Here is a 16330-nt window from a genome sequence, read left to right as displayed (position 1 = left end):
AAAAAAAAAAAAAAAAAGAAAGTAAGTGTAATAATATTTCTGCTGAAATGATATGTACCTGAGCGTGGTCATCTGAAAGGTGGTTAATTTTGCCTCTTCTAAGAATTTGTGGTCATGCCTGTTTATTGAAGGGCATTTGACACCAGTTCTATCTGCCCTGCATGGCTGTACTTACTAGCATGTAAAAGTGTCCTCTCGAGTGTCCAGTCACCTTTCCTGTGTATGTTCTCTCAGGGTCTCTTTCTCCTTCTGATGGGAGCGTCTGCTCCTACCTGGCTCTTGGTCATTCTCATTTTCTGTTGTGGGTGAGCTGTTTGCCAATCTCAGTCATTCCCCACACACTCTAACTAGAGTAGCTGGCTGGCATTTGTAGCATAAGAGGTGTGCTTCTTGTTGTACAGAATAGGCCTAACCCTTTTCTGGATAGAATTAGCAGAACATTGGTCAGCAGGTCCCCACATTATGTCCTGTCTCACTGAGTCTCACCCTACGTCAAAGCTCTTGTTCCCCAAAAAGACTGGGATCAGTTGTTCTGCAGACCTGAAATTCTGAGGCCCTGCCATAACTCCTGTCTGGTCTGCCTCTCTTTAGGCAGTCTCCCTGAGCTCAGCCCAGGGGATCCAGTTCTGCTCTCAGGCATGAAAACTACACGAATGGTTCCTCCTAGTGCTTGAACAATAATGCTGGTCTTTTAAACACAGGCATTTGATACAGTGTGAAGACAGTCATAGGTAGTTACAAGAGTTAGTGTTTCTGCAGAGTGTGTTTTGGTATTTGATATTTTAATGACAATTGTCATCATAGAACTTCTACGTTTTTCTCCCTTTTATAGGCTGTCATTATTTGTATCAAAAACAAAGAATTTGAAAAGGCTTCGAAGATTTTGAAAAAATACATGTCCAAGGACCCCACAACTCAGGTAAATTTGACATGTTTTTATTCCTGTGACTTAATCCTTCTCACTGGTTTTTGTGGAACAGTAATGAAAAAGGTTCTTTGTTAGCAATGTCATCTATGCCGAATGTGGTAAGGCACACCGTGTTAACTCCAGCACTTGGGGAGGTAGATGCAGGCAGATCTTTGCAAGGCTAGCCTGGTCTACATAGTGTGTTCCAGGACGGCCAGAAAACTACAGAGTGAGACTTTGTCTCAGAAAAAAAAATCATCTGAGTATTCACCTTTAAATACCCGACATCTTGTTGGCTCCCGGCCTCTCAGAGCTTCTGCTTTCGGGGCTTTTGGGAGTCCCACTTGAGGGTTTAATAATAAATACACAGACACATCTGCATAGTCTAAGGCCGTTGGCCAGTTTGCTGGGGCAGTCTCTCAGCTAGTTTTCTAACTCAGCCTGACTGCTCTGCGCTGCCCACTGCTCCATCCCACCATGCTTACACCCTGCTCGCTTAACTCTCCATCCTCTTCTGTCACTCAGGGAGGTGGGAGGACTGCAAGGCTGGGTACTACCTTGAGCTATAGCTAGTTCAAGACTAGCGTACGCCGCACAGTTCTTGACCAGGTCTCACACCCTGGTTTCTATATTTCAGGTAGCTCCAACTCTAGCTTCCGTATCTGAGGATGGCCTTTCAAGGTTTAGTCTTCTTAAGCTACTTGTCTTCCTTGTTCTGCTGGCTTTGTGATAGAACGTTTAAGTAGTTGATAACCAGATACTCAACAAAAAGTATGGGACTTCCAGCCCTGTCTATATAAACACTAGCCCTGTATGCTTGGAAGGCTACTTTGGGAAGGACTTAATATTTCCATTTCCTGTCAAAAGGGTGGAATCATATTGAGCTACATCCTCAGTTGGGTTCCCTTCCCATAACTTGTATTATTTTATAAATGTAAATTTTAGGCTGGGGAATATAGCTCAATGGTAGGGCATTTGTCTAACATGTCTGGGTGTGAACCCTGGCAGCAAACATGTACATAACCCACTTTATCCCTTTTTGTTGTTTTGAAGCAAGGCTTCTCTATGTAGCTGTGGCTATTATTAAACTAAGTAGACCAAGCTACTGTTACACTAACAGATATTGCCTGCTGCTGCCTCTCCAGTACCATCATCATGCATGGCAAGAGCCCCTGGATTTCTGAAGAGCTAGTACATAGTACAAAATCCAAAGGTGTTCATTCTCAGGGCCTGTACAGCTGGGAAAGGTGCTCGGTGCTGAGCCTGTGCGCACACACACACACACACACACATGCACACACACGCGCGCACACACACACACAGTAAACATGTGATAGTCAAACTTACGTTGCAAGAAAGCCAGGAGTGACAAAGGAGCGGAGTGAAACTTTCCTTGCCTGGCCTTTACCTGTCACTGCTCTCAGAGGCAACCATTGTTAGTCTTACCCTTTCAGAGATAGCATCTACCAACAAGTCTGTTGTGTGTGCACATAAACCTACTGTGTCCTCCATCTGCACACAGGACAGAGCCTACGCTGATTTGAACACTCAGACTTCGTTCTCTTGATATTGTAGCAAGGGATTTTCTGCTGACATATAATAAAGCCTTCCCCCCCCCCTTTTTTTTTATGGTTTTTCGAGACAGAGTTTCTCTGTGTAGCCTTGGCTGTCGAACTCTGTAGACCAGGCTGGCCTTGAACTCAGAAATCCGCCTGCCTCTGCCTCCCGAGTGCTGGGATTAAAGGCATGCGCCACCACTGCCCAGCCCGCCTTTTCCCCTTTTTATCACTAGCTGCGTAGTAACCCAGTATGACCGAACCACGGCTGATCAGCCAGTCCTATGAGTTGCCGGACAGCTTTACAGACATTGTGCTGGTATTCTGTCTCAGCTCAGCCCTGATGTTTTATCATTCTCTTCCTTTCTCCTGTTGCAATTGTCAATCTTCCATGTAGAAGCTAAGAACTGATCTCCTGAACATTATCCGGGAAAAGAACTTGGCCCACCCTGTTATCCAGAACTTTTCCTATGAGGTCTTCCAGCAGAAGATGTTGCGCTTCCTCGAGAGTCACCTGGATGACACGGAGCCCTACCTCCTCACGGTGTGCCTCAGCCTCACCTTAGTCCCCACAGCCATGTTTGGGTCCTTAAGCATGAGTGAAAATGGAAATTTAGAAGTGAAAAGAGTGTGTGACAGAGACTGGGTTATATCACAATCCTTCTGAATGCCTGTGAGATGCCTAAGATGAGCTATAGCTCCTGCCTGTGGCAGGTGGAACCTACCTGGATTTTCTTACCTGGATTTTCTTACCTGCATTTATATTCTTTTACATGTGACCAGTATTGTAGTTAAAGTAGTGCATTCTCTTCTAATCCACATGGTTCCCACAGCAGGGAAGTCTGAGCCGAGAGGCAGATGCACAGTGATGGGAGATGGTGTGTGAGGGTGCGAGGGAGGGAAGGAAGGAGAGGCTATGAGTGTGATACAGTCCACTCGGGCTAGATGGAAAGGATGCCCCCTTCCTTTTTCTTTATTTTGCTTGTACGTATGCTTGAGCACACGTGTGTATGGTGCTTGTAGAGGCGGCAGGTGTCATACCCCTGTGGCTGCTGGAGTGATTGTTATGCGCCTCCTCCGTATGGGTGCTGAAAATCAGCTTTGGGTCTTCTACAGGAGCTTCCAGCACCCTTAACTGCTGAGTGATTCTCATGCCTTACCCACACCCCGCTGAGATAGTCTTACCATGTACCCCTTGCCTGCCTGGAAAACTGTGCAACCCAGGCTGGCCTCGCACTCAGAGATCCGCCTGCCTCTGCCTCCCAAGTGCTAGAATTAAAGGTGTGGCCACCAAACCGGGCGTGGTGGCGCACACCTTTAATCCTAGCACTCGGGAGGCAGAGGCAGGNGGATTTCTGAGTGCGAGGCCAGCCTGGTCTGCAAAGTGAGTTCCAGGACAGCCAGGGCTAGGGCTATACAGAAAAACCCTGTCTCAAAAAAAAAAAAAAAAAAAAAAAAAAAAAAAGGTGTGGCCACCGTGCTGTACTGGTCTTTTGAAGACAGCCTTTGAACTCAAGAGATTGCGTGGTGAAGCACGCCACTATCCTGTGTTCTAGGCAGTTATGTAAAAAAGTCTCTTAAGGTTTGATCCTCAGCACCCCCCAAAAAAGAGAGAGTGGAGTAGGGGACCCAGGATTTTGCTAATGTTAGAACTTGCCTGTTGTAATGGTGGATCTGAGGTCGGACATCACTTGTAAGGCAGGTAGTTGGGATAGTTGCAGGAAATGTCTGGATGCTAGGTGCCACCCAGACCAAATGCATTCCTTTACACTTGGGATACCTGGAGCATACTTTGCTTGCCTGATGATAGAATTGTATCTGAAATGAATGGAACAGTCTTAATTCTTAGAGTAGGAGGAAGACAGATGAACAGTGTTAGAGCAAGAATGTTCTGCCTAGAGCTTACTGTGTAGTATTGGTAATGATTTTCAAATAGCTGTCAGTAAGACAAAACGTATTTGTGGGGATATAGTTAATAAAAATTATATACACAAACTAAAAGTTATTCCTACCTGTAAGGTATCTTAAGTTTAAAAAAAAAAACAAAAAAACTGTTTGAACATTGTGTGCCACATCCTTATGAGGCCAGCACCCGGAAAACAAGCAGGAAAGTGACAGCAAGTCCAAGTCCAACCTGGTCTATCTTTTGAGTACTGGGCCATCCAGAACTGAATGCTGAGATCCTTAATCAAAATAATCAAAAAACAAACCAGGAGGGGCCTGGAGAGATGGCTCAGGGGTTAAGAGCATTCGCTGCCTGGGTTGGATTTGTAAACAGGTTGTAGATTTTGCTTATGTGTTGAGTATTATCTTCCTGAAAGAAGCAGGTGCTGAGTGAACTCTCATGGCTTCGTCTTCCTAATGACTCCTTCCTTTCCCAGATGGCGAAAAAAGCTTTGAAATCGGAATCAGCTGCTTCAAGTACAACGAGGGAAGAAAAGCACCCAGAGCCAGTGGAAAAACCACTTAGAGAGACTCCAAGGTGAGGATGCCCTTTTGTGGTTGTAGGGGAGACATTCTGCTGACATTACCAGGTTATTGGCATACCACACATGGGGACGCAGAGAACATGACCTAGGAAGACCCTAGTCGGCACTCCCCCAAAGGTTCTGGTTTTACTTTTTTTACTGTCTCACCTACACATGGAGGGACCCATGGCTCCAGCTGCATATGTAGCAGAGGATGGCCTTGTTGGTCATCAGTGGGAAGGGAGACCATTGGTCCTGTGAAGACTCAAAGCCACAGTATAGGGGAATGTGAGGGCAGGTAGGCAGGAGTGGGTAGGTGGGGGAGCACCCTCATAGAGGGAGAGGAGGGATGGGATAGGGGGGTTGGGGTTGGGAAACCTGGAAAGGGAATAACATTTGAAATGTAAATAAAGAAAATATCTAACAAAACAAAACAAAACCAACATCAGCTTTGCGTGTGTGAGACAGTGTGACATGCTTGTCAGTGAAGGTCAGCCTTCAGGCTGTCAGTTTCCCTTTTCCTCACAGATTTTACTGTAACTTACTAGTTGTACCCAGGGATCAATAAAATTTTTACAAAACTTAGTCACATTGCTCCTAGACCAAGTGGCGGCACACCACTTTCTCAAGAAACGGATTCTAAATGTACTGTGGATCTAGCCCACTAGTGCTTCTCATATGAGGTCTGGACTGGGATGGCAGAAAGTGGAGATTCACAGTGAGACTGTAGCATTGTCGGTTGCCCAGGTAGAGGTGAGGTTGGCAGGGGCTGCCCAGAGCTCCTACATGATGGAAAGCATTGCTTTCATCTTGCAGACTGAAAGGGTTGTGAGCACACAGACTAGGGTGCGCTTGGTTCCTGCAAGGTTCTCCTGTTTGGAATTTAAACTTGATACAACTTAAATTTGTGCTCATTAAGTAAAGTGTTTTATAGACAACAGCCGTTGAAGGGAAGCAGCCTGCCTCCCCCCAGGTTTTTTGTATTGGCTTGTTCTTGTTTTGGTGGACAGTCTTGAAGAGTCCTCTGTTTGAAGCCTTATATTTCACAACAGTCCTGCCTACTTAGCTGTGTTTCCACACTGGGGATACTGACCGTCCTGTGTGTGCTTTATCAGCAGACAGCCTCAGAACCCTCCCGCCACCATCGGAATCAGGACTCTGAAGGCAGCTTTCAAAGCTCTGTCTACAGCACAAGACTCAGAGGCCGCCTTTGCAAAACTGGACCAGAAAGATCTGGTACTTGCTAATGTAGCATCTCCATCATCACCAGCCCACAGACACAAGAGACCCAGGAAAGACGAACATGAAAGCGCAGCTCCCGCTGAGGGTGAGGGAGGCTCCGACCGACAGCCCAGGAACAGTCGCATGACAATAAGCAGGTTGCTGTTGGAGGAGGACAGCCAGAGCACTGAGGCCAGCCCAGGCCTCAACTCCTCCCCAGAGGCTGTGGCAACATCCAAGCCCAGAGCTCTCAACCAACCCCACCCAGGGGAGAAGAAGCCCAAGTATGAAGACCTTCTTTGTAGGAGTTTGGGGGCTGGTTGGCGGGCCTGGTTGGGCCTGGTTTTACTTCCATGAATGAAGTAATCTTCAGTAAGCTACTCTCCTCCAAGGCTTGCTCAGACTGCTAGGATGAGACTGGAGCAGGGAGTGACAATGTGGCAGTCCCTGCCAGCTCCCGAGCCTGCTGTAGGCTGCGGGGCACTGCCTAGGGCATGAGTAAGCAGGGAAGGGTTCTGAGCCTGCTGATCTGAGTGCCTCAGTGATGGATACCTGTCTTACTTGTAAAGTTTGCCTGAGTTGGGCCTCATTATACTTGATATTTATGAAAGACCAGTGAGTACTTAGTTTTATACCTTTGATGAGCATTTGAGACCCAGCAAAATTCAGCAAAGATTTCCTAATCTTCCATGTTCTGCTAGCTACTGTAGGACAGTGGTTAGAATATGTTAATTAAGTTTATCGCCATCATGGCTCCCAGCCTGGGTTTTGAGTCCCGCTGCCCTTTGTGCCCCGTGTGGACCCTGCTCCGGGTACTGGTTTGCTTGTGCCCACAGAACAAGCTGTTCGTTTCTCCCGCTGTACACTTGCCTCCTCTCAGTCCCCCACGGCCCAACTGCCACCCCTCCATTGGTGCCTCCAAGGGGAGAGAAACCTAAGTGTGTGCACTTCTGTACTAGCCTACGGAATCTGCAGTGCTCGCTCCGTGCGATGGTGGTAGCCCTATCGTAGAGGTGAGGGAGGCTCAGGAGAGTTACTAGCTCACCTGATGCCACTTGGCTAAAGGGTGTCCGGGGTCTTAAGCTGCATGATGCTGGACAGCAGCTAAGGCCACATATACCAGTTCCTCTCCTGAAACTTTCCCCTTCCCCATGAACTCTTGTATAGCTGTCCCTGCTGTAAGACCTCTGCCACACTGATCTCCCAAGGCCATGTGTCTCTACACATTGTTGTGTATGGTGATTGTTTGGAGACCCTGTTCTGACCTGCACTGGGAAAGGCCATGGCATGTGATAACATGGTTTCCCTGTGCTGGGTGTACGCTTACATTCAGAAACAAGTCACTGGCAGTTTTTCTTCACACCTGTCCTTGCTTGATACATCATCCATGTACACCTCACAGAACCCTGTGAGATGTGGATACTGCCCCCCATGAGTAGATGAAGAAACTTAAGCATGCAGGGTACGAGTAGGGTTGTAAGTAGGACTCTGAAGGTTGTAGGCATACCCAGAACTCTCATATATCCAGGCATGAAGTATGACGGGTACACGGTGGTAAGGGTTGGCAGAAATCCAGCAGGTAGGACTTGTCTGTGGCTCCCGTGATACTCTGGCTGTGAAACAGGGAGTGGTGACAGACACTGCGAGGCTTGCAGAGCTGAAAACACTGTCCCTGGAGCCCATCCTGAGGAAACGTGAGGTACCCTGGGAGCTCGGGGAGGGTTCCTGAGCCTGCTCACACAAGTCTCGGGTGGACTACAGCCTGTGGACCAGTGTGAGGCTGGCCGTGAAGGAGTAGGAAGTTCCCAGGTGTGTAGTGAAGAGCAATCCTGGCGGTACTCCTGCTTGTAAGTGGACATGGAGACCCCGGTGGCAGTGAGTGTTGGGAGAAGGCAGCGCAGAGGGGCAGGGATGGACTGTCGCCAGATCTTGAGGGCAACAGAGCCAAGCAGGCAGGCAGCTTCTTAAACTGAGGGTCACAGTTACAAACTTCTTTTAGGATAATATGTTCCCAGGTCTGTGAGGCATTACTGAGGAGAGGGTGGGAAGCTAGTGACAGCTGCGGGTAGCCAGGGACAGAAAGACTCCATAGGGAAAGGCAGCTAAGAGACATTGCCTGGAAGGCCAAGCCATAACACCTAGGGTGTTTGTTTGTTTATTTTTCCCCTAAAGCACCTTGTACATGGTAAATATTTGCTTGGGGTTTATTGATCAAGTAAAAAGGATTCTTAGACCTTGTATTTAAAGGTTGCCATCCCCCAAATGTCTGGAGACCAGTGGAGAGTTAAGGTTTGTTCATTTGGAAGAGGGGAGGGGACAGAGCCTCAAGAACAAGACCCAGCAGCCACAGGCTAGTTCACAAGTCCCCACTAGGCCAGTGTTCATGAAATTTAAACAGCGAGGAACCATAAGGATCCAGAAATGGCCTGGCTTTTCCTGAGCCACACAGCCACCTGACAGCTAGGAGGATGCTAGTCTCAGTCCCCTCCACATGGGAGCCGTGGACAGCTGCAGTGACCAGGGCGTGTTACAGGGGTGCAGAGCCTCCAGGCAATCCCTGTTAAAATGTGTGTGCCACAGGCAGTGCTCAGAGCTCTGGAAGGACAGGTTCCTCACAGCCTGTGAAGTCTGAAGAGAGGACAGAACATGGTGGCTGGCGGGGAACCAAGGTTCAAGCTGACACCCGGTGAGGGCTGGAGAGTAGAGGACTGTTACCTGTCTGTCTGTCTGTAAATACTGATCCATAGTAAAACTGAAAAGAAAGAGGCTCACGCATGTCTGTCACTTTGTTTCAAGTAAATTGTCAAAATTTAACCCAAATTAAGCACTGTACACATTGTCTACTTGGTTTGATAATTTCTTAGGAAAACTACAAAAGAGGAATTGGGGGGGCGGGGAGGTGTCTTGAATAGCTTTGTTATTTTAAGCCAGGGTGTAACTCACTCTACATGGCCTCAGACTGACAGATGGGAAGAGCAGGGGCTCTCTGTATCGGGGTCAGTAGCTTTAGGCTTGGGGTGGAGCTCAGTTGGTAGAGGGCTTCTCTAGCATGCATGAAGCCCTTGGTTTGGTCCTCAGCCACAAAAGGCCTGGTGACCCTCATATTCGAGCCCTTGGTGGAGGTTAGAAGATTGGCAAATTAAGGTCTTTGATGATATAGCACATTGAAGGCCAGCGTGGGCAACTGAACCTTGTCACAAAGGGAAAAAAGGAAAAATTGATTTCTATGGTGTTGAAAGACCCATAAGTTTCCTGAGCCAGGAAGAGGCTTCTAGGCGGGAGTAATAACTCACAGAGGCAATGCAGCCTGGGCCGCTGTAGGTCAGCAGTTCTCAGTCTGTGGGTCTCAACTCTTAGGGGGCGGAGGGTGTCAAACGACCCTTTTCACAGGGCTCGTACGTCTATTAGATATTCACAATTCATCACAGTAGCAAAATTAGAATCATGAAGTAACAATGAAAATTGTGTGGTGTAAGTCACCACAACATGAGGGACTGTATTTTAAAGGGTCATGGCATCAGGAAGGTTGAGCATCAGTGCTATAAGTGTAGCATGTGGTGTAGCCAAGGTAGGAAATGGCCTGGACTCATAGGCCACAGGAGGAGTGTGCTGGTTCTGTTGTTTAAGTAGTCAAGCATATGTGTTTCAGGCCAGCTTTGGTTTTTTTTTGTTGTTGTTTTTAAGATTTATTTATTTATTATATGTAAGTACACTGTAGCTGTCTTCAGACACTCCAGAAGAGAGCATCAGATTTCGTTACGGATGGTTGTGAGCCACCATATGGTTGCTGGGATTTGAACTCAGGACATTTGGAAGAGCAGTCGGTGCTCTTAACCACTGAGCCATCTCGCCAGCCCCGCCAGCTTTGAACTTAGACTTTCCCATCGTAGTCTCTCAAGCACCCTTACTACGTGTATGGAGCACTGTGCCTGGTTGATATGCTTTTGTGGTGTTGCCTTAGTGGGGAGAAAAGGCTGGCGTAATACTGATAAAAGAGTCATCTTGAGCTTAATCCAGGAACAAGGAGGGTACCAAAGTCAGGGTAAATGCAGGAGAATGGCCCTGCAAGGAGAAGGAAGGGCTTGCGCCTTTGAAGGCAGAGACGAGCTGAGATCTTCAAAGGAGCCCAGAAGACTGGCTGTGTTGGTGAATACCTGTTGAGATTCCCAACATTCAGAAGGGTGAGCCAGAGCCAGGCGTGGTGGCGCACGCCTTTAATCCCAGCACTCGGGAGGCAGAGGCAGGCAGATTTCTTAGTTCAAGGCCAGCCTGGTCTACCAAGTGAGTTCCAGGACAGCCAGGGCTACACAGAGAAACCCTGTCTCGAAAAACCTAAAAAAAAAAAAAAAGAAGGGTGAGCCAGGAGGATTGAGAGCTCAGAGTGCCACCCTATCTAAAAACAAAATGAAGAACTAAACAAATGAGAAAATTACAGTTCTGAGGAAGATGGACTTTACTCAGTGCCCAACTTGACGCTTGGCCCTGCAGCTTGGGACATGTATGTTCATGTATGGAGATGCCTGGAAAAATGACAGCGAGTTTGAACATTGTGTAGTGAATCCCAAGTATGTTCTGAAAGGGAGCCAAGTTCAGTTGGGGGGTGGGGGGGGAGGAGGAGTGTTTCCTGGCTCACTTTGCTTGTTTTCCCCTAGAGCGTCAAAAGACAAGTGGAACAGCCCTAACGGGCTTGAAGAAAAGGAAGTTTGGGAGGAAGAGGACCAGCTGTTTGAGGTTCAGGGTAAGCCCTCCTGCAGATGTGTGCTGAAGGGTGATGCATGCATGGTAACTGTCAGGTTCACGCCACAGACGCCTCTGCCTCCTTGGTTAGACCGCAACTCTAGCTGATCTCATTTGGAGTCAGAATGGGTTTGGATTCATTTGCACACAGGGTCTTGCTAGCCCAGGCTGGTCTTCATTTTAGGAGCTTCCTATCTCAGCCTCCCGGGTGCGGGTATCACAGGCATGGAATCACGTTTGCCTCCCTCCCCGTGGTTCTCTTTTCTTTGTTTTCTCGGTGGTGAGACAGGGTTTCGTGTAGTCCAGTCTGACCTTGCCTCTGCTTCGTAAGCTTTGAAACTGGAAGCAGCCCTATTTTGCACACCTATTTTTTTTCCTTTTTGTTTATTTATCTGTTTGGGAGACAGGGCCTCTCGGGGTACGTTGCTCTGTTTGTCCTGAAACTCTATATAGACCAGGCTGGCCTTGAACTCCCTTGTCTCTGTCTCCTGAGTGCTAGGTTTCCTTTTAAAAAAATAAAAATTACATTTGATTGATTGATTGATTGATTGATTGTTCAGGGTGTAGAGATAGCATGTATGCATGTAGGAGTCGTGGCAACTCGCTGTTGGGTCCCCATGTACACTCTAAACTGCATATACTGTTATGTTTTCCAACAGCACCAGGTGAAGACAAGTCATCCAATTTAACAAGAAAGCAGGTAATTTAAAACTTGATGTATGGGTATTTTGCCTCCACTTAAGATTTTGTTTTTAATTGTGTAGGGGGGGTTGTGCGTGTAACTTGTGTGCCTGTGGCTGCAGGGCCCACAGACTCCAGAACAGTGACAGATCCTCCAAAGCTGGAGTTCTCGGGGGTGGGGGGNNGGGGGGGGGCGGTTGTGCATGTAACTTGTGTGCCTGTGGCCGCAGTGCCCACAGACTCCAGAACAGTGACAGATCCCCCAAAGCTGGACTTCCAGGTGATTGGGAGCCACCTGATACCGGTGCTGGAAGCCAAAACTGGTATGTCCGTGTACCACGTGTGTGCCTGGTGTCTGAGAGGCCAGAGACGGTTGTGAGCTGCCCCGTGGATGCTGGGACCAAGTCCCCTGGAAAGACAGCCAGGGCACTCTCCTGAGGCAATTATGCTGCCTCAGCCCTCCAGCCCTGGACTCTTCTCTGATGGGAGTTTTATAAGATCCAGTGAAACGAGCCCCCTCTCAGGCACAGTTTACCCATGTGCCTGGCAAAAATGCTTGTCAAGTAGTTCAAACGCTGAATTTTGTTGTTTTGATTTTTGGTACAAGAGGTAAACTCAGGGCTCACACACACTTGGTAAGCACTGTGCACTGAGCTGCACCCTGATCCTTTTGCTTCTTTCCGTGCTTTTAAGTTTCATTGGTTTCAGGATTTTTTTTGTTTTGGTGTGTGTGTGTGTGTGTGTGTGTGTTTTAGTTTTGGGGAATCGTTTTCTATGTGTGAGTGTTTTGCCTGCATGTATGTCTGTGTACCGCATGTATGTCTGTACCACGTTTATACAGTGCCCCAGGAAGCCAGAGGAGGACATCAGATCTCCTTAAACTAGTTTACAGATGGTTGTGATCCACTGTGCAAGTATAGGAAACTAAACCAAGGTCTTCTCCAAGATCATCGAGTGCTTCTGACCGTGGAGCTATCTGCCCAGCCTCATAGCATGATTCTCAGTGAAGATTGATATGTCAGAACATCGGTCATTACTAACTGTCCAGACTCTCAGTGTTGACTTGCTCTCTGTAGTGTAGTTTTAGACAGTGTCTCCTTATAGCTCTGGCTGTCTTTGAAACAGATCTAGCTGCCTCTGCCTCCTTGTGCTGTGGTGGGCGCCACACTCGGCTTGTAGCTCATTGTTAACCCTGCTGTTGGGTTCAGAGCATGCTCAGGATTGTTGAGTTTGATTTGATCAGTGTGTCGGGAACGAGGTGAGCAGCAACATGTTTTGACAAGTCGTTTGGTTTCCTCTTGCAGAAGTGGACCATAGAAGAAAGCGAGTGGGTGAAGGACGGAGTCCGCAAATACGGGGAAGGAAACTGGGCTGCCATTTCTAAAAGTTACCCCTTTGTCAACCGAACAGCTGTGATGATTAAAGACCGATGGCGGACCATGAAAAAACTTGGCATGAACTGAGAAAGGGTTTCATAGCCACAGGACTCACAAGAACACGGTTCTCAACAGTAGCCCCTGTGCTGTGATGTCTCTTTCAGAAGCTGGACTGAGATGAGAATTGTGGCACCCTCCTCCTGAGCTGGGAGGTCTGGGACACTCCCGTCACTGTTGATGGAGATCATGGAGCCAAGAAGCAAAGCCAGGATTAGCCATGACCACAGCAGAGGTGACAGGCAAGCCCACGGCTGGGACAGTGCCAGAAGATCATTAGTGTTTCCCTTTAGTGGTTTTGCTTCAATTCGAATCCCTAGTAATCCGTAAAATCTGCTAAGAAATGATAGAATCATTAGGAGCACATATGATCTCATGACCTGTTAAAACCAGAAATGTGAGCATTATCGGGAATGAATTTAATCCTCATTGAGTTTCAGCCTCTGACTCAAGTATAAAGGAGCTCTCTGCATTGAGCCCAGATGAGAGATTTTTCAGTCCCTGTGGAATCAGATTCTTTTAAAAATAATAATAATAATAATAAAAACTGTTCAGCCACTTGCGTCCACCCCTGGACCTACCTGCCTCAGCCCCCACGTTGACGAATGCTAGGCTACATGGCGGGTTCATCCACCACACTTCTCACGGAGTTGGGGTCAGAACAGTGGTGTTTGGTTAAATGGTGATTGTAGATAAGCTTAGCCGCCCCTCCCCTCCTCCAACCACCCCTTTTTCAGAGCCCTTCGTTATGCTGGACTTTTAAAGCTTAAAAATCATTTGTTGAATATAATGCCTAATTCCCCCCTGTGATACAGTTGCTCCCTCGCCCCCCTGGTCTTGCTTTGTTCATGTCTTGCCCCAAACTCTGACACCCCCTTCTTTTCTACTGTGTTGTGCTTGCTGTCTCAGACACCCTTACAGACTGTCTTTTTAGCAAAAACAAAAACAAAAGAAAAAAAATTGAGTCAAGTGTTTTCTGTAATCTTTTTTTAAATCTGAGAATGAGTTGTTCCTACTTGTAACATTCTTCATTAAAGTCTTGCTTCTCTCAAGTTTCTGTAGCTGGTTCTTGGCAATAGAGCGTGCACTCAGCGCGGGCTGCTGCGCGGTGCCACTGAGTTGGTATGAAGCTACTTTGTCACCCTTGGATGTGGCCACACATACTGTAGGCTTTTCCTCTGTTTGTCCCGTACCTCCAGGTATCACTTTATCTAGGGACTAAAGAATCCTGATGTTCTGTCTGCTGAGTGAGAGAATAGCAAAGTTAGAGACGTGCGGGAGCTTCCGTTTTGTCTTTAACTTGATTGACGCGTGGAGAGTGCAGTTTAGCCCCTGTCAGCCGCAGCTGGCATTTGATACTCCTGTTGTCCTAGCAGCCACCACGAGAAGCCACAGGGAGTGAGACCCAGAGCTGCTCGAGGCCCCGTGTAGCTGTCACCAGTGGTGGCCTCCTCTAGCCCTGATTAGAGGAGTCCTGCTTTCTTACCCTAAATCCCATCATTAGAGGGCTCTTTCCAGGGAGATGGGTAAGGCTGATAAATTAAAGATGCAAAATAACCCCAGTTAGCATGTGTCGTGTTTCCACAAGACTTACATGTGTTTATACAGGGCTCCTTTCTGTCAAACTATGGATGCTGCTTGTAACAAGTGACCTTAAGATGGTGTTAGCAGTGGGACTGACTGGGCTCCCTGACTTCCCAAGAGCCACCGGGCCTCCCAGGTGGGAAGATGTTGGAGCCAGTGCGATGAAGTCTGAGAAATTCTTGGTCTAAAGGTGCCAATACAGACTAAGTGGGGCTTTTTGTTTGTTTTAATGTCTCTTTTTCTCTCTCTCCCTCTCTCTATGCGGTAAAATGGCAACTTTTCAATACTATACCTACTGAGGAAAATGATAGCCCTTCCCGTTGTTTTTTTGGTTTGGCCTGGCTTGGTTTTTTTGAGACAGGGTTTGTGTAGCCCTGGCTGTCTTGGAACTTGCCATGTAGACCAGGCTGGCCTGGAACTGACAGAAATTCACCTGCCTCTGCTTCCCGAGTGCCAAGATAAAGGTATGTGCCACCACTGTCCAACTCCCTCTGTAAGTAGTTTTTTAAACTTTATCGATTTCTTTTCCGTTGCTGTAAGACAGCTTGACCCAAGCCACTTACAGAAGAGTTTATTTGGGCTTACAGTTCTAGAGGGTAGGGAATCCATCATGGCAGGAAGGTACTGGGGCAAGAAGCAGACCTGGCACTGGAGCAGAAGATCAGTGTCTGGGGCTGGAGTGCTGGCTCAGCAGTTAGGAGCACTGGCTGCTCTTCCAGAGGTCCTGAGTTCAAATCCCAGCAATCACACGGTGGCTCACAATCATCTGTATATGGGGATCCAATGCCTCTTCTGGTGCTGTCTGAAGACAGACATTGTACCCATAAAAATAAATATTTAAAGAAAAAAGAAGCAGCTCAGTGCTCTCATTTTGAACCACAAGTAGAGCAGAGGGGGAGCAGGGCATAGTAGTGCAAGGCTTTAATCCCAGCACGTGGGAGGCAGAGGTCAGCCTGATCTACAGAGTGAGTTCCAGGATAGAGTGAATTCCAGTATTAAAAAAAAAAAAAAATCAATGCCAGGTGTGGTGGCGCATGCCTTTAATCCCAGCACTCGGGAGGCAGAGGCAGGCGGATTTTTGAGTTCGAGGCCAGCCTGGTCTACCAAGTAAGTTCCAGGACAGCCAGGGCTATATAGAAAAAACCCTGTCTCAAAAAAACAAAAAAAAACAAAAACAAAAACAAAAAAAAAACCAATTAACTAAAATACACAGAGAAACTAGGAGAGGCCCATCCCTTGTGACATACTTCCTCCAGCAAGGCTATACTTTCTAAACCTATCCAGACAGTACCACCAACTGGAGACCAAGTACCAAATGCCTGAGACTACCAGCCCCTCACACAAACACACAAAGTTACAGGAGTCAGGATTTGGAAACTAACAGCTTGAGAAACCGTCTTAGAACGTGAGGACTTCAGCTATGCCAACTATTCCTATGGGGCCAGGATCCACTCAGGTCTGTGTCTGTCCTCAACACTAATATAGTAATATAGTAATAATATATAAAATATGTGTGTGTATGTATGTATATATGTGTGTGTGTGTATATATATAGATAGATAGATAGATAGATAGATAGATAGATAGATAGATAGATAATGACGATGATGATGATGATGATGCTGTTGTGAGGATGAAAGAAAACGCTGAGCCCAGAGCTTACCACAGTCAGCAGGTGCTGAAGCTATGAGCAGGAGAGGAGGGATTGAGATATGTAATAAGAAGCTGGGTGTGGTGGCTCAC

At 47.4% G+C, this 16330-nt stretch overlaps 1 protein-coding gene across 3 annotated transcripts in view; it reads left to right on the top strand.

Annotated features, from left to right (window-relative positions):
- The window catches only part of Terf2 (telomeric repeat binding factor 2), a 25279-nt gene extending 11224 nt beyond the window's left edge, over positions 1–14055 (top strand). Inside the window, exons 4-10 of one of the 3 annotated variants that reach the window (XM_021220347.2) lie at positions 833–919; positions 2861–3007; positions 4845–4945; positions 6050–6436; positions 10805–10890; positions 11549–11589; positions 12875–14055. In XM_021220347.2, coding sequence (XP_021076006.1) covers positions 833–919; positions 2861–3007; positions 4845–4945; positions 6050–6436; positions 10805–10890; positions 11549–11589; positions 12875–13033 — 1008 coding nt within the window. In that variant the 3' untranslated portion in view covers positions 13034–14055. Of the gene's footprint in view, positions 1–832; positions 920–2860; positions 3008–4844; positions 4946–6046; positions 6437–10804; positions 10891–11548; positions 11590–12874 lie in introns of all 3 variants that reach the window. The other 2 variants (XM_021220346.2, XM_029532678.1) reach the window with 2 other exon arrangements.
- Positions 14056–16330: the final 2275 nt, after the last annotated feature.

This window comes from Mus pahari, chromosome 20, assembly GCF_900095145.1.
Source record: "Mus pahari chromosome 20, PAHARI_EIJ_v1.1, whole genome shotgun sequence".
Lineage (NCBI taxonomy): Eukaryota > Metazoa > Chordata > Mammalia > Rodentia > Muridae > Mus > Mus pahari.
This window is presented reverse-complemented; position numbering and strand designations above follow the sequence as displayed.